The sequence below is a fragment of the Agelaius phoeniceus genome, chromosome 3 (assembly GCF_051311805.1).
Source record: "Agelaius phoeniceus isolate bAgePho1 chromosome 3, bAgePho1.hap1, whole genome shotgun sequence".
Classification (NCBI taxonomy): domain Eukaryota; kingdom Metazoa; phylum Chordata; class Aves; order Passeriformes; family Icteridae; genus Agelaius; species Agelaius phoeniceus.
Window position 1 is genome coordinate 55,432,766 of NC_135267.1, and position 14,265 is coordinate 55,447,030.

At 38.3% G+C, this 14,265-nt stretch overlaps 1 protein-coding gene and 1 long non-coding RNA gene across 5 annotated transcripts in view; one reads left to right on the plus strand and one right to left on the minus strand.

Moving 5' to 3' along the window:
- Positions 1-11,148, plus strand: part of LAMA2 (laminin subunit alpha 2) — a 335,441-nt gene extending 324,293 nt beyond the window's left edge. For all 3 annotated transcript variants that reach the window (XM_077175288.1, XM_077175290.1, XM_077175289.1), the window contains 6 exons: positions 995-1,184; positions 3,577-3,732; positions 7,024-7,177; positions 7,550-7,680; positions 8,275-8,497; positions 10,880-11,148. In XM_077175288.1, coding sequence (XP_077031403.1) covers positions 995-1,184; positions 3,577-3,732; positions 7,024-7,177; positions 7,550-7,680; positions 8,275-8,497; positions 10,880-11,037 — 1,012 coding nt within the window. In that variant the 3' untranslated portion in view covers positions 11,038-11,148. The remainder of the gene's footprint in view (positions 1-994; positions 1,185-3,576; positions 3,733-7,023; positions 7,178-7,549; positions 7,681-8,274; positions 8,498-10,879) is intronic.
- The window catches only part of LOC143693561 (uncharacterized), a 36,156-nt gene that overhangs the window by 10,604 nt on the left and 11,287 nt on the right, over positions 1-14,265 (minus strand). The gene's annotated exons all lie outside the window — the stretch shown is intronic.

Below are 14,265 nucleotides of genomic sequence, written 5' to 3' on the forward strand. Positions count from 1 at the left end.
TAGCTGTTGACATGCAAAGGAATTCCATGAACTGTTTATAAAAATGCAACTTTTTTCAATGGATTTGTGAAGATAGAATTTGTTCGTTGTTGTTTTCTTTTTGTTCTGCAGGCACATGGTCATTAACAAATGTGCCATGACACATCACTAAGCAATTTTGCTGCTTATATTTTCCAAATCCATTAGCCCCATGCTTATTTATCCCTATAAAGATGTTGTACCACATATGCTAATTTTAGAAAACTAGGAATGATCCTGGACTGATCATTTTCATGCAATGATTTTTCATTTATATTATCAGCTGCTTTCAGGTTCTGACTTTGCAGCTCAGCTTGAGCAAAGTTAGTGATGTGTTGCCAGTGCAACTTTAGCATTAGAAAATCTAAATAATTTCTTCACAGGTTCTTTGCTGTTGAGGAGGTTCTCAACAATACCATTCTGTCCAAGGGGTCATTGGGTTTGCTCAGACACAGCCTCATTTTCTCTTGGGAGAGATCAGAATAAGTGTTTTATATCCTCATTGTAAACTCTTCTGTCTGCATCTTTAAAAGTTTTGCAACCTGTCTTCAGGCAATACAACTCATTAGAAACTCAACATTTGCCAGCTGTCACTGCAGCTCTCTCCTCTTTGTGAGCATTATGTGTGTGGATGATGGATAACGCTGCTGGAATTTTACAAGTGCTGGGATTTTTTAGCTTCTACAGCTGCAGCTGAGAATTGCATCTTGAAATTCTATGCCAAGATTGTAGTTTTGTATCTCCATAGCAAAGGAGCTAATGAATGCTCACATGTCAGGGATCAGATAGGTGTGAAATGTAATTTGCATAAAACCAGATTATTTTTCTTGAATTCTAATGGACAAGTAAAATTGGCCACTAGCAGTATAAAATTTTTTTAGAAAAAACACAAAAAGGTGAAGCAGATGAATTTGCTTAGAGCCTGACTCCAGGTATCTTTTCCATTTTTACTGTTTCCTGTTTGTTTGATTTCTAGGCTCACAATTGAATTTGAAGTCCGAACAACAGCTGATTCTGGCTTGCTGTTTTATATGGCCCGCATCAACCACGCTGATTTTGCTACAGTTCAGATAAAGAATGGTCTGCCTTACTTCAGTTATGATCTGGGGAGTGGAAACACCAGCACAATGATTTCCAACAAAATAAATGATGGCCAATGGCACCAGGTATAATAGTGTCTAATTCTAAATTATTCTTTGCAATAGTAAGAGTGAACTTTGTTTTGCCTTGAGATATTTGCAAAATGCAGTCAACACAAGCCAAACTTTACAACTAGTATTGTCTGGGGAAAAAAGAAAATAATCTAGCAAAAAATGTTGTCAGATGCACTGGTACAGAGAAATTTATCCTTCAGGAAACACATATTTCTGAACATATTTAAAATATGTGCCATGTAGTAAGGAACTACAGAAAATGTTCCTTCTTGCTTAATAGGGCTCATGTGAGTATCAGCTCATGATGATGGAAAACATCATTAAAACCAGTTTATTCTACATTAATAATGTCATTGTTAAGGCAGATTGCTGAGAACAAAAAGAAAAAAAAAAAGAAAGAAGTAACATGTAAGTAAACCTTCCCTGGATTATTAATTCAGTAGGGAATAAATATGATATTCATGAATTTATTTGGCAGCACCTTCTGTGACTTTATGAGGGAGCATTATATGCAATGCCTGTGGCACTTGGATGCTAAGAGAAGGAATGATATCACAGCTATGAAATGTAATATTTACTTGGCCAAGGACAACAGACACACAGTATATTCATTAGGTGACATGCTGGAAGGCACTATTCAAGACAGAGAAGCAAAGTATACATGTAACTGTGGGTTGAATTTATATGCTATAAATTACATTGGATTTTGTACAGATATTTAGAAATTCAGCCTCCACATCTCATCCCCAAATGACAAAAAAATCTCATTACATTTTCTCTTACACTTTAATTGCCTCATTTCCACTCTGTTCTCCAGGAATTTTATTTTCACAGGGTTTTTAGTCATGAACTTTTTGATAATATCAACTCCTCCTAAACCAAGGTATTTCATAAAGGGAAAAAATGAAGTTGTAGTAATCATTTATCTCTTTCATATAGTGCCTGGAAGCACTGGCAGCAGACCAAGGCCCCATTCTGCTACTCCCTCTGTAGATACAGAAGAGATGCTTTTGCTTCTTTAGCCATTTTCTCTTTATTCTAAGAGAACTAAGTGGAGCATATATTTCTTAATGGAAGATTGTGTTCTTTGGGCATACAGCTTGACACTCCACAAGAGAGGGCTCCTTTTTGTAGATCCTGTTTCTGTAGCAGAGAGTGGAAACAAAGTCACAGTTCCCAAAAAGAAAAAAAAAATTTGAGGAGGGAAGGCAATGCTTTTAGGAAAAGGCCACAGTCTTTGTGTCTGATGAAGCATGGGCTTCTCCTTAAAATAATCCTTTAGTGACAACCTTTTGTCCATTTGGAATGATTTAGGTTAAAAACATTTCCATCAGTCCTACAGAAGCCACTTGGTGCTGCTGCTACCCTGCTCTCTGTTTAGGTCCTCTGAGGGAATGTCTGTTCCCAGTTCTGGTCTCACCCACCTAATCCTCCTTCTGCCCAAAGTGTAGTTGTCCATCTCAAATTTACAGTTGCCTGTAAACACCAAGTTCAGGCCCTCACCTACAGGCCATCCTTGTCAGCGTTCAGTCATTCCCACAGCATGACAGATATGCTGCCACACTGGAGCAGAAGCAGCCATGTTTAAAGAAGAGGCAAAAAATGATGTTTGTCTCTCTTTACTATTCTGGTGAGCCAACTACTACATTGTTTAGGAATCTGCTAACATGCATGATGCATTTTGCATGTATTCTTTTTTTTATGCAGAACCATTATTATACTGAGTTGTAGAAATTTCAATATAAACTTTTAGAAAGACATTGGCCTAGAATTTTCTCAGCTCTTGAGCAACTGCACTCCCTCCATGCAATTCACAGTCCATTTGTCTGAATAGAAGCCATAATACCAACAGAACATAGTTGGTATTGTATTTACTTTAGCATGAACTATGATCTGAGGCACGTCCAAGCTAGTGGAATCATAAACTCAGTATTTTCTGCAAACATGTGCTGCTGTAAAGATTTGCAACCAGTGCCATAACATTCAGCATTTATTCTGAAGTACTTATCTATTCTCAGTACTTAAAATTGCTGTCTGCTTCCAGGAAAAAAAATACTGTGCCATGCCTGTCATAACATAACAATGAAGCATTTTAAAGGCATCTCAAGTCTATTCAGTAATTATAGTAAATCATTTTCATGATGCCTCCTGACCCAGATGCAAGTAAAACACAGTCAGATGTTGGCACAAAACCTTGCTCAGGAACTTTGTTCTATAAATATTATCCATAGCTGCTGCTGTGGTACTTCTGTAACCATTCTTACTACTTTCTTGTGTATTGTTATATATTTTGGACGGTAACAGTAGTTACAATCTGAAAGTGCTTGGTTGTAATTCCTATAATTACAGGAATTGTAATTGGTTGTGATATCTGTAATTGTACCACATTTTTGTGTCTTTCTAGATAAAAGTAAGTCGAGTGAAGCAAGAAGGAAACCTCATAGTAGATGGTGTTTCTAACGGGACTGTGAGCCCCAAGAAGGCCGATATACTGGATGTTGTAGGAGTGCTCTATGTGGGGGGATTGCCCATTAACTACACAACCAGGAGAATTGGTCCGGTAAGCAAATTTGTTTAAGTTATCTCACATGCTTTAAGTATGTCCTGATTGGTGCAAATGTCTTCCCAGTTTTCTTCTGTCTTGCTTTTCCCTCGGACTGCTCAAGGATATGGAGTAAATGGACCTTAGTGGAGGTAAACAACATTCTGTCAGTGGAATGATCTGACTCAGAATCCAATTAATGCAGAAACAAAAAAAAAAAGAAATAGCAGAGTTATTTACTGTTTTGGAAAAGCAGTAAAGAAAGAAAAAGAAAGCTCCATACACTTGTATCCACTTGGATCACTGCATAGCTAGTGTATAGGTTCCTGAGTACCACTTGCCCTTTCTCTTGGCTGTAATTAATCTAGTGGCAAATGCTAAGAAACAGTGAAAGGATCTCCTACAAGGAACAGCAGAAGCCAAAATTACCCTGGAGAAAGTACCCAGTATACTGCTGCTTACTCTAATAATCACTTTTGTGTTGCTATTACTAAAAGAGGAGAGAGTGTGTTTTGAAGGAAGGCCATGCAAATTCTGTTGTCCTCTTTCTGTTTCCAAATGAAATGTGCGTATATAAATTTATCGCTGTTTTAGTTCAAATGCCCGGCTTCCACGCTAACTTGGAAGATGACAGAGAGCCCAGAGAAATAAATACAATTTTGTCCTAATTTTTTTAGTGTTAACTAGGAACACTGTATTCTGTCACCCAGACCATTTACTGCATCTGTCTGCATGACTCCATGCCAGTCATCTCTCTGATGCCCTTCCAACCTCCCAAGATACACCAGTATCAGAATGGGAGAAAAGCTCTTCCATGCTTTCTTTTGCTCTCTGTGAAGATGGTTCTTTCAAAGCAGAAGCCAGAACCTGAATGAATTTAATTACTGTAAAGAACAAATTAGGCATCTAGCATGGCACAATTCAGACACACAAAAAATGGAATGTCAGTAGGAACTATGTCTGGGTTCATCCTTGGTAGGTACAGAGAATCCATGAAGAACAGGCAGAGCACAAAACTGGTAAGGAAACAAAACAGTCTCCCAAAGAAGCTGCACATGAGTAAATACCATTATACCAAGATGTTTAGGGAATGGAAAATACCATTATCCAATGTCCAATACCATTATGGACAGGCAAGAGTTCCCTTCTTTCAGTGGACAAAATAAATACAGAAAAGGAATTCCTAGATCCTTCTTAAGTCCATGTATTGACTCTTGCATAGGGAATGAAGGGGATGAGTAACTACTCTACATCTTAGAGTTGTATTCCATAAAGAAAACTGACCTGTAAGATCATGTTTTTTAGTAAATAATTGATTGTGCAGAGAGCCCAAATTGAGGCAAATCTAAATCATTAGGATTTACCAAGCCAGATCTGAGGCACTGAAAACCAAAGGCAATTCTTTACCCACAACATATAATTCCTAGTAGTATCAATTTATGCTTTTTGAAATATATCTGCAATTTACACATACTAATCTGAGAAGGATCATACTGTGTCCTTGCCTATTGCTATTTGCCAGAGGTAATGGAGGGAACCTTTGCAGATAAATGGTTCAGTCTTGCAAAAACAGTCATGTTAGGTCCTGACAGTCTTATTTTATTTGAAGTCATAGCTTCATTTAAATCCTAGTGCTTTGGGATTTAAATGAAGCTGTGACTTCAAATGTGTAAAAAACGATGCTTGCCTTCCAGTCATGCTCAGTAAAATACACTGCTATGCATAAGAGTGTTGGGTTGCAGCTTCATGTAGAGGCTCTGAAGCAAACCAATTTGAAAGGATGTGTTACCTTAGTCAGGGCTTTCTTCTGTACACACATTAGTCCTTTTAGACAGTAGTCTATTATGTAACCATGGTGGGTTGGCTTCCTTTTTAGTGTAGAAGACTAATACCCACCTGTTGAGCTTCAGCAGATGTCACATTTTGAGCACTCAAAACTCTGCTTTCAGAAAAAGAGGTCCTATTACTGTTCCCATGCTAAAGTATAACCATATTTGCTTTTCCATAGGGAAGAGAAAATTGTAAAGTTAGAGAATGTTATGAAATCATCAACAAATTTTGCATTTCTGTGATTTATACTTGCAGTGAAGGTTTGTTTTGTTTTCTGGCATTTCTCTTTTTTGATAGCAAGATTTTTTGATCTGGAGATGACTTAGAAATTACAAAAAGGACTACTTATGAAAAATCTGACAGAAAGCATTGTTCAGCTCAGAACTGCATTTATTCACTGGTATTGCTCAAGTTCTCATGAAAATATTGTACAGGTGTATTTAGCTGTAATAACCTGTATAATTTCACAGTACATACAGCTTTGATTTACAAGAAAATAAATTCTTCGAAATTCTTTCGAATTACAGGTCAGAATGTTGTTAGAGGGGGTAGAGGGCAGAGTCAGGACTTCTCTCTGCAGGTGTGCCTTTGTCCTTTTTGTATTTGTATGTATTTCTAGGCTGAATTTTATACACTGATGTTTATTTTCCTCCTTTCTACTGCACTGCTTATGAATATATCCTCTTTTTCTTCCTCCAAGTACATGATGTATCATTTTCCTCTGTCTCACTGGTATCAGGGATAGATTTTCTTAACTCTTTAAGCCAAAGATCAAAGCCTCTGTCTGAATCTGAGAACCAAAATGCAGCTTATGCTGACCTTGGAGAGAAGAAGTGAGGGCGAGTTCTGGAGGAGATGCCAGTGGCTTTCAGAGGTCCCACTGGGATGCCCTGCTGACATCCAGAAAAACCCCTGCCCCAGGCAGATTCGTACTGGGTACTCAAACCACTGTTCTAAGTGTGCCCAGCACAGGAGCCAAGCTGGAGCTGCAGTTTGCTACCCTGCACAGGAGCCTCCATGGACATGAGCACATTCCCTGCCTCCACCTGCCTCTCTGGCCAGCTGAGAGTGGCCCTCATCACTGCAGTCATCAGACTATGTGCAGTCAATTATGTCAGCCTTCACACAGGGGCTTTGTTCATTTTAGTAGTGATGTTACCTAGTCAATTAAAAAGGCAAAGTATAGGCCATTAAATTCCTGCATTGCTGATGTAATTTGCTATGTTTCATTATGTGTCCTTTCCAGTAAGCCGAATAGATGTGACTCAGATCACATCCCTGAAAAGTAATGTAATTCATCTTCAGTATGATTAAGAATAGATTCCAATTACAATCAGATATTAAGGATTAGCCATGTAAAATTCAAGTTTTATTCAGCTCCATAAATCCAGCAGAGAAGCAGAGAAAGTGCACTCATTGATTGCATGCTTTAGGCTTGCTTCTCATAGTTTTACATTTTGTTTGAAATATTGACTGCAGGTCCTCCATAGCATTGATGGCTGCATCAGGAATTTTAAAATGACAGAATCACCTGTTGACCTGAATAATCCAACTTCCATCTTCAATGTTGGAAAATGCTTTGTCACTGCACAGAAAGGAACGTACTTTGATGGAACAGGCTTTGCCAAAACAGGTAATGAACAACAATTCTGGTGCCTCAACAATTCAGAACCTCCCCCAGAGAAAGGGGAGGTTCTGCTTTCAAAAACTCCCAGTGTTATCTAACTCCTGTTGGCTGCAGTCAAAGTGAGACCAGTACTTGAAACTCTTGCTGATCATTTTTAGTTATCCTGCCTGAGGAGAAATGATGTGACTTCCTAGGAAGGTCTTGCACCAAGCACAATTCCGTAAAAGTTATTTACAGGTTTCACATGAAATGGAGTGCATTAACAATGCCAAGTTAGTTACTTTGCCTTACACTCAGCAAAATTTGTGTGATGATTATTAGGAATGATGTATTAGATGCTTATATTCCTTTTATTGTGCTTCCCCTTTTCTCTCCAAGTTGGTGCATACAGAGTGGGAACAGATCTGCTCGTGGAATTTGAATTCCGTACAACACGAATGAACGGTGTTCTCCTAGGAGTCAGCAGCCAGAAAATGGATGGGCTTGGCATTGAATTAGTAGGTGGAAAAGTGAGTAGCAAAGCCATTTTTTTTTCTTCAAATAATGCTTAGATAGCATTGGTAGTTTAAATGCAAGGTCACTATCCCAATCTCAAGATGTCTCAAACAATAGCAGGGCTCTCAAAGGAGAGCCACACTTGCAGCTTTCCATACATCTAGAGGATTTTACACTTTTAAAAGATAGTTTAAAAGATTCTGTAATACTTGAGTCTCCTAAAACTACAATCAGGTCTTCAATTAGTGACTACATAAGAAGTTTTGAGGAAAAGCTTTGTCATTAATAATGCTGGTTTCTCTTGGATATCTTTTGATTCACAGTCTGGAAAATCAGTCATTATTCTGTCGCTATAAAGATTTTAGAGGGGTGTAAAACACCCTAAAACTAAGACAAAAAAAAAAGAGAAAATGACAACTTAGACAGCAATTTTGCATATTTCCACTTGTGTTAACTCAGTGATAGAACCCAGATCCCAGAGGGACAGCAATCCACATAGTCTTTGGTGTGTACAGTCAAACCATGTTGACTTAAAAAAAACCAAACAAACTAACAGAAACAACTGAACTGTTTTGAAAACTTGCTGATGCCCATGCCGTGCTTTCCAGGTGATGTTTCACGTTGACAATGGGGCAGGCCGATTCTCTGCTGTCTATGAGCCTGATGCACCAGGCAGTTTGTGTGATGGGCAGTGGCACAAGGTCCTTGCAAACAAGATCAAACACCGCTTGGAGCTGACTGTGGATGGCAGACAGGTGGAGACTGACAGCCCAAACAGGGCCTCGACCTCGGCAGACACAAACGACCCTCTCTTTGTTGGGGGCTATCCTGGTGAGCATGCAACACACAAACTGTGCTTTCCTTAGGCTCCAATAATGCTGCCTTGGTAATGGCTTAAATGTGAGTAGGACTAGTATGCAAAAGATGATTGATAAAACAGGTTGAGTTTGTATCAGTTGGCATGGATGCTCATTTCTGCATTCAGCTGCATTTCAGAACAAGAAGTTCTGCAACAAGAGACTCTCACAGATACCCCTGCCCCATTTCAAATGTAGGCCCTGTCACAGGGGATCAGGCAGATTTTCTGCCTTCTGCTGCTCACACACACACAGCCTCCCTCTAAAAACTTTCTGTTTAGCAATAGCATAATATTATGTTGCAGTAGTAACAGCATTTGGCATATTTAAATTTAACTTAGAAACAGCAAATTTTAACCAAAGAATGTGTATATGCCCTTGAGGGGGCAGGGTAGTGTATGTGTAAATCAGCCTGTAAGACCTAAAGAACTAAGAACAAGAGCATGCCCAGAGAGGTAAGAAGACCATCTCTAATTAATGCCTTTGCTTGTGGTCTACTGGGTTTTAAAGGAAAAAACTCCATAATCTACATTTGCTAATCAGTATTCTGGAAGCCCTCAAGAGAACTTGTTTTATGCAGAGGTAATTGAACAGTATCGAGAATTGGGCTGAGGTTTGTAGCTGGCTTCATCTTCCACTAAGCTGATAATGAATGCTAGTATTCATCTCTTCATAGGCAGTGAATAAATTCTCTAACAGCAGTTTACTTTCTGAAATTACAGTTAATATGTTTGCAAAGTACCAGTTTTGTTGCATTTGTAATAAATATTCCCTCTAGCTTGCAAACCAAAACAAAAAAGCAAAGTATAGTTGCAGTATGTGTCTGTTCCAGTGTGTACTGAGGTCATACTGAGGTCAATGGCAAGACACCTCTGAGTTAGTTAATTCCTAAATTATTTTCTGGAAGTTGTTTTTTCACCCATTCTAATGTGTGATACAGTGCATCTAAAAAGCCTTCTCTCTCAATCTTTGGAATATTTGAAAAATTTTCCTTGGTACTGACATATGAGAATTGAACTTTAGTCACAATGACTATCAATAAAGACCAACAACACTGTGCCAGAGGGAAAACAGCTTTGTGGCAGCCTTTTTATAACAAAACAAGATCCTAGCATAGGAGCCAGCACTGAAGAAACAGTGCAGATGGAGTTACTATCTCGCTCTGGACTGCATGTCCAGAGGAGAGACACAAATCACAGTGACACTGCTATCTGTACAAAACAAACCTACATTTACCTCATGTTGAGGGGATATTCGTGAGTTCAGCCAAGTTATGAAATTATTTAATAAACCTACTGCATGTGTAAACACTTCACTTTTCTTTTGCTGCTTAGTCTGGCTCATCCAAGATTTGTTTTAACATTCCCAATACCTAGACAGCCACATCACAAATTTGAAGCACAATACCATGGGATTTTGTAAAATTAGTATTTGTATTATCCAGTCCCCTTGAAGCTGCATAAATAGAGCAAAACAGTTGTAAATCAGCTAGAATTAACTGATGGAGAATTTTCTATGTAGTGAAAATCTTCACCACCATAGTGTGGACAAGAATACAGATTCCTGGGTACCCAGAAAAGCTAGCATTCATCTGCTGGTATCACTCTTCCCCATGCAAGGAGAGACAGATGGATTCAGTCATCTTATCCTCTGTGAAACAAAATAATGCTGTGGCCAGACAGTCTCTACAAGTGTAAAGTTACTTCCTCAACTCACTTGGAAGAACACTGAGAAACAAGTTGAGCCACGAATTTCAAACAGTTGAGAGAAATATTTCCAGCTTCCCAATCAAACCACCCTCACTTCCATCCCCCCCTTCATTAGTGGAAAAGATACACTCCAACTCCTGGTTTTACTATCAACAAGGGAAAAAAAGAATACTTGAAAACTATCAAAACCAGTCTATAAATGACATCTGAAATCCATCCTGAGGAACTGGCTTCTTTGTGATATTAGGACTGACAATTGCATCCATTTTGGCATATTTTTCCCCTCTATTATTCTGTGGATAAACAGCTTGAGAAGTTGAATATCTGCAGAGTATCATATATGTATTGTACACCATTCATAGGTGGCAAGCTGCATACATGGGTTACTATGGCAGTTTATATGTGTTCAGATCCTGCCACTTTCATAGTAGGATAGAAAAAGAAAAGAAGTCTGGATTGCTATCTAACATAAGCATTCATCACATTTGCTCATAATGTTTGTAATTTTTTAATAATGAATATATGCAGGAAATAAAACATTCATATATTGCTGGGGGCATCTCTTCTCATGCAAGAAAGACACTCAAAGAACAAAATTAAGTATCAACTCTAACATAATCCCTTTCTAATTTTTTTCCCTCCTTCAGATGGTGTGACCCAGTTTGGGCTGACGACTAATAGCCGTTTTAAAGGATGTATTCGATTTCTAAAGCTCACCAAGGGTACTGCAAAACCTCAAGAGATTAACTTTAGCAAAGCTTTGGAGCTGAAGGGTGTCCAGCCACTGTCATGCCCTGCAGACTGATGGTCACTCAGCCAGTATGGGTCTGTTTATATAAGCACCTCAGATTACAAAAAAAAAAAAAAAAAATCTATATCTACATTGCATTAATAATAAAATGTCTTTGTGCAAGTATTTGAGTAGTGTTTGTGGTATATTCCAGTGGCTCTTTCAATGTATCTCCCAGGAATGCATGAACTATTCACTTCCCCCCATCTTCATTAAGAGAGCAACACAGTAATTTTTATCTATCTCTTTCCTTATAGCTTGAAATGGAAATGTTTCATCTTTCTTGTGATGAGTGAAACCATATATTATGCAGGTTGTTCTTTTTCTATGGAACACAGGATCACAAAATATCTCAAGCTGGAAGGGAAGCATAAGGATCACCAAGTCCAACTCTCTGAAATGCTCACTAAATGCTTTAAACTTGTATTCCTTTACAAGTCTAAATACAATGCACTTGTGGGCATGCACAACCTTATCCTTCATTAGCATATTAACTTGCTTCAAAAAATTATGCTTTGGTCACACCCAAGAGCTTTTATTAAACCTTTCTGATCATAGTATTTCCCATGAAGTTTCACTGAGAAATTAAGTGTGGTCTATATGGCTGCTGTCATGCTATAGCTGTGGAACCAAGTGCAAGAAGGAAAATGTTGGTGCTTAATTTATTTGGGATTATTGATGAAAATATGCTGCACCTAAAATCCCTGCTATATCACTTGAACAGCATTGAATTTTAGCAGAGGTTGCATTTTTTGGTGTTGGGACATAGAGTCTCTAATCAAGGGAGTAGAACTGGGTTCTATTACTTACCCTGAAATACAGTTTTAATGATCCTTAAATAAAGTTTGACATTGCTGCTCTCTCCCACATGATACTGAAGTTACACATATCAAAAAATCACAAACCAGTTTTCTGAAGGAAGATGAAATCTTGACACTTGGAGCAGAAAAGGGGTGAAGCAAGAACATTCCAGAGATTATTAGTGCAACACCTACTACTGATCTCTGCTCTTATCTATTAATGAAATTCTTGCCATAAAAGCAGGTTCCAAAGTTCAACTCTGCTGCTTCTGCCTGATGTTGTCAGTTTGTAAGAAATACTGAATGCAGAAGCCACCCCAAATCTTCCTTAAATAAAATTTATAATGCTAGCAGTTTAACTATAGATGGAGAGAAGAAAGTTGCTTCCTAGATTCTCACTAAAATGGCAAATCCTAGCATTTTAGGATTTTCCTCATGCTTTGTATGTTTTAGAGGGCTGTGAAATCTCCACTGAAGTGTGGGTTATGTTTTCTGTGGATTGTTTCGAGTTGTTAAACTGTAGTATTGCAAAGGTTGTGATTGGACCTTCAGAGCAGCTGCTGTAGGAACGTAAAAACCTACCTATGCAAAATAAAAAAACAACATAAAAACCCCTGGCAGTAAGGTAGCACAACCATGCAGTTAAATGAAAAAGGGAAAAAGGTTTTTAAAATTATTTTCCCACAAAGAGCCTTGAATACACATTTTCAGAAATTTTGATGTTACTGAAAAAGGCAGCTGCAAAATTTGTGCATAGGCTAGCTGCAAAATTTGTGCCTGCCAGTGAGCACTCCTGCCAGGAGTGCTTTGTATTTTACAAAAGGCCTTTTTGGCATACAATGTTTCTTTAAACTGCCATGGGAGAAAAAAAAAAAAAACAACAAAACCTTTACACTGGGAAAATGCATTAAAGCGATGGTAATAAATATGTATATTGGCACTTTAACGGGGAGTCTACATCAATCAGGTACACCTGAAGAAAAAAACATCTAACTCCTGTGAAGTCTTGAAGTAATTGCCTTCAGCAAGTATTCTAGTTTTAGTTGCAACTGGCCTTTAATGTTAAGGAACAGTTAATGGCTGCTCAGTGTTCAAAGTGCTAAGAATTAGTAAAGCATGCATTTGTCTCTGAAAAAGCCTAATTATTGGACACGTACTGTCTTCAGCTTCTACATGGTTGTGCTTTTAACAAGCACACTGTAAAATATTCATGTGTTTCTGTGTTATTTTTTATGCCTCATGTATTTACCTATTCTCATGCCAATAATATTTCAGGGTAGTTTGAGCAGCTCAAGAAAAGCAGGCCATAATACTTCAAACACAGTTTTGTATTTCAAAAAGTCTAAAAAATATAAACAAAGGAAGCCCCAAGACAATGTTATTGTTATGGATGTCTCACAACACACAACAGCCAATTGTTGGCCCACTACCCTACCCAGGCACATTTCCCAGCCTCTAGAGGCAGTTCAACATGTTCAATTCTTTTTTAACCCAAACATGCTTGCAAAGGTTTTGGAGTTGGTTTTGGGGGTTTTTTTGAGGGCAGACTTGAAGACACAAGGGAAATGTGAACAACTGAGCCTAGAGCTCCATGAGTTAAGCCATGCCCAGCCTCAGAGGCAGGAAATTGCCACTGCCCTGCTCAGTGCTGCATCAGCAATGGTCTTTCACATAAATATGTCTTTGCCTTCAAAACAATTACTGGAGTTCCTATATAAAAGAAGTGGAAGGGGAAAAAAGAAAAAGAGAGGCCTTTATGTTCTTAGCTCTGTTGAATTATTTCTTTCTTGCGTGACCTTCCAGGAATGTGTGGGACACAGCAGAAACAATGAAACAATGCACGTTATTACATTTCTTGAACTTTCAAGTGGAAAAAAATCAACCATCTGCTGTCCTCTGCTAGAGGAAATACACTCAGTAGGCTGAAACAACAGCTACTTCAGCAAATAAGCTAAAAGGAAACAGAAAAACCTGACTAATTTGTTTTCATAGATCAGTGAGTGGATGCACCAAGTACTATCAGTAAAGTTTCTGCCTTTGAAGATTCAGCAGAGCATCTGGGAATGATCCCAGCTCCCTGTTACTCCCTTTTGCCATACAAGAGATTAATAGATTGTCAGATTCCAAAGAAAGATTAAAATTGCCTGAAACCAGCAGGTTGTGAGCTTCAGAGCCATATGCAGCTGCTGGAGATTATGCCACTGCTAATTGTGCTGGGAACAATGCAATACCTTTCCAATTCAAAACTGCAAACTTTTAATACATATTTACAAGCCACAAGTATTTAAAACCTTATTTTGGTGGATATTTTGCATACAGATATTTTTACTGCCATTTTTCCCCCCTCAGACTTTAAATACTCTGCTGCTAAACTTCAAAACAAAAAACTCACATCCAGGTGTTTTTAGATTGTTTTAAAATTGATCTTGTTGAGTGTTGTCAC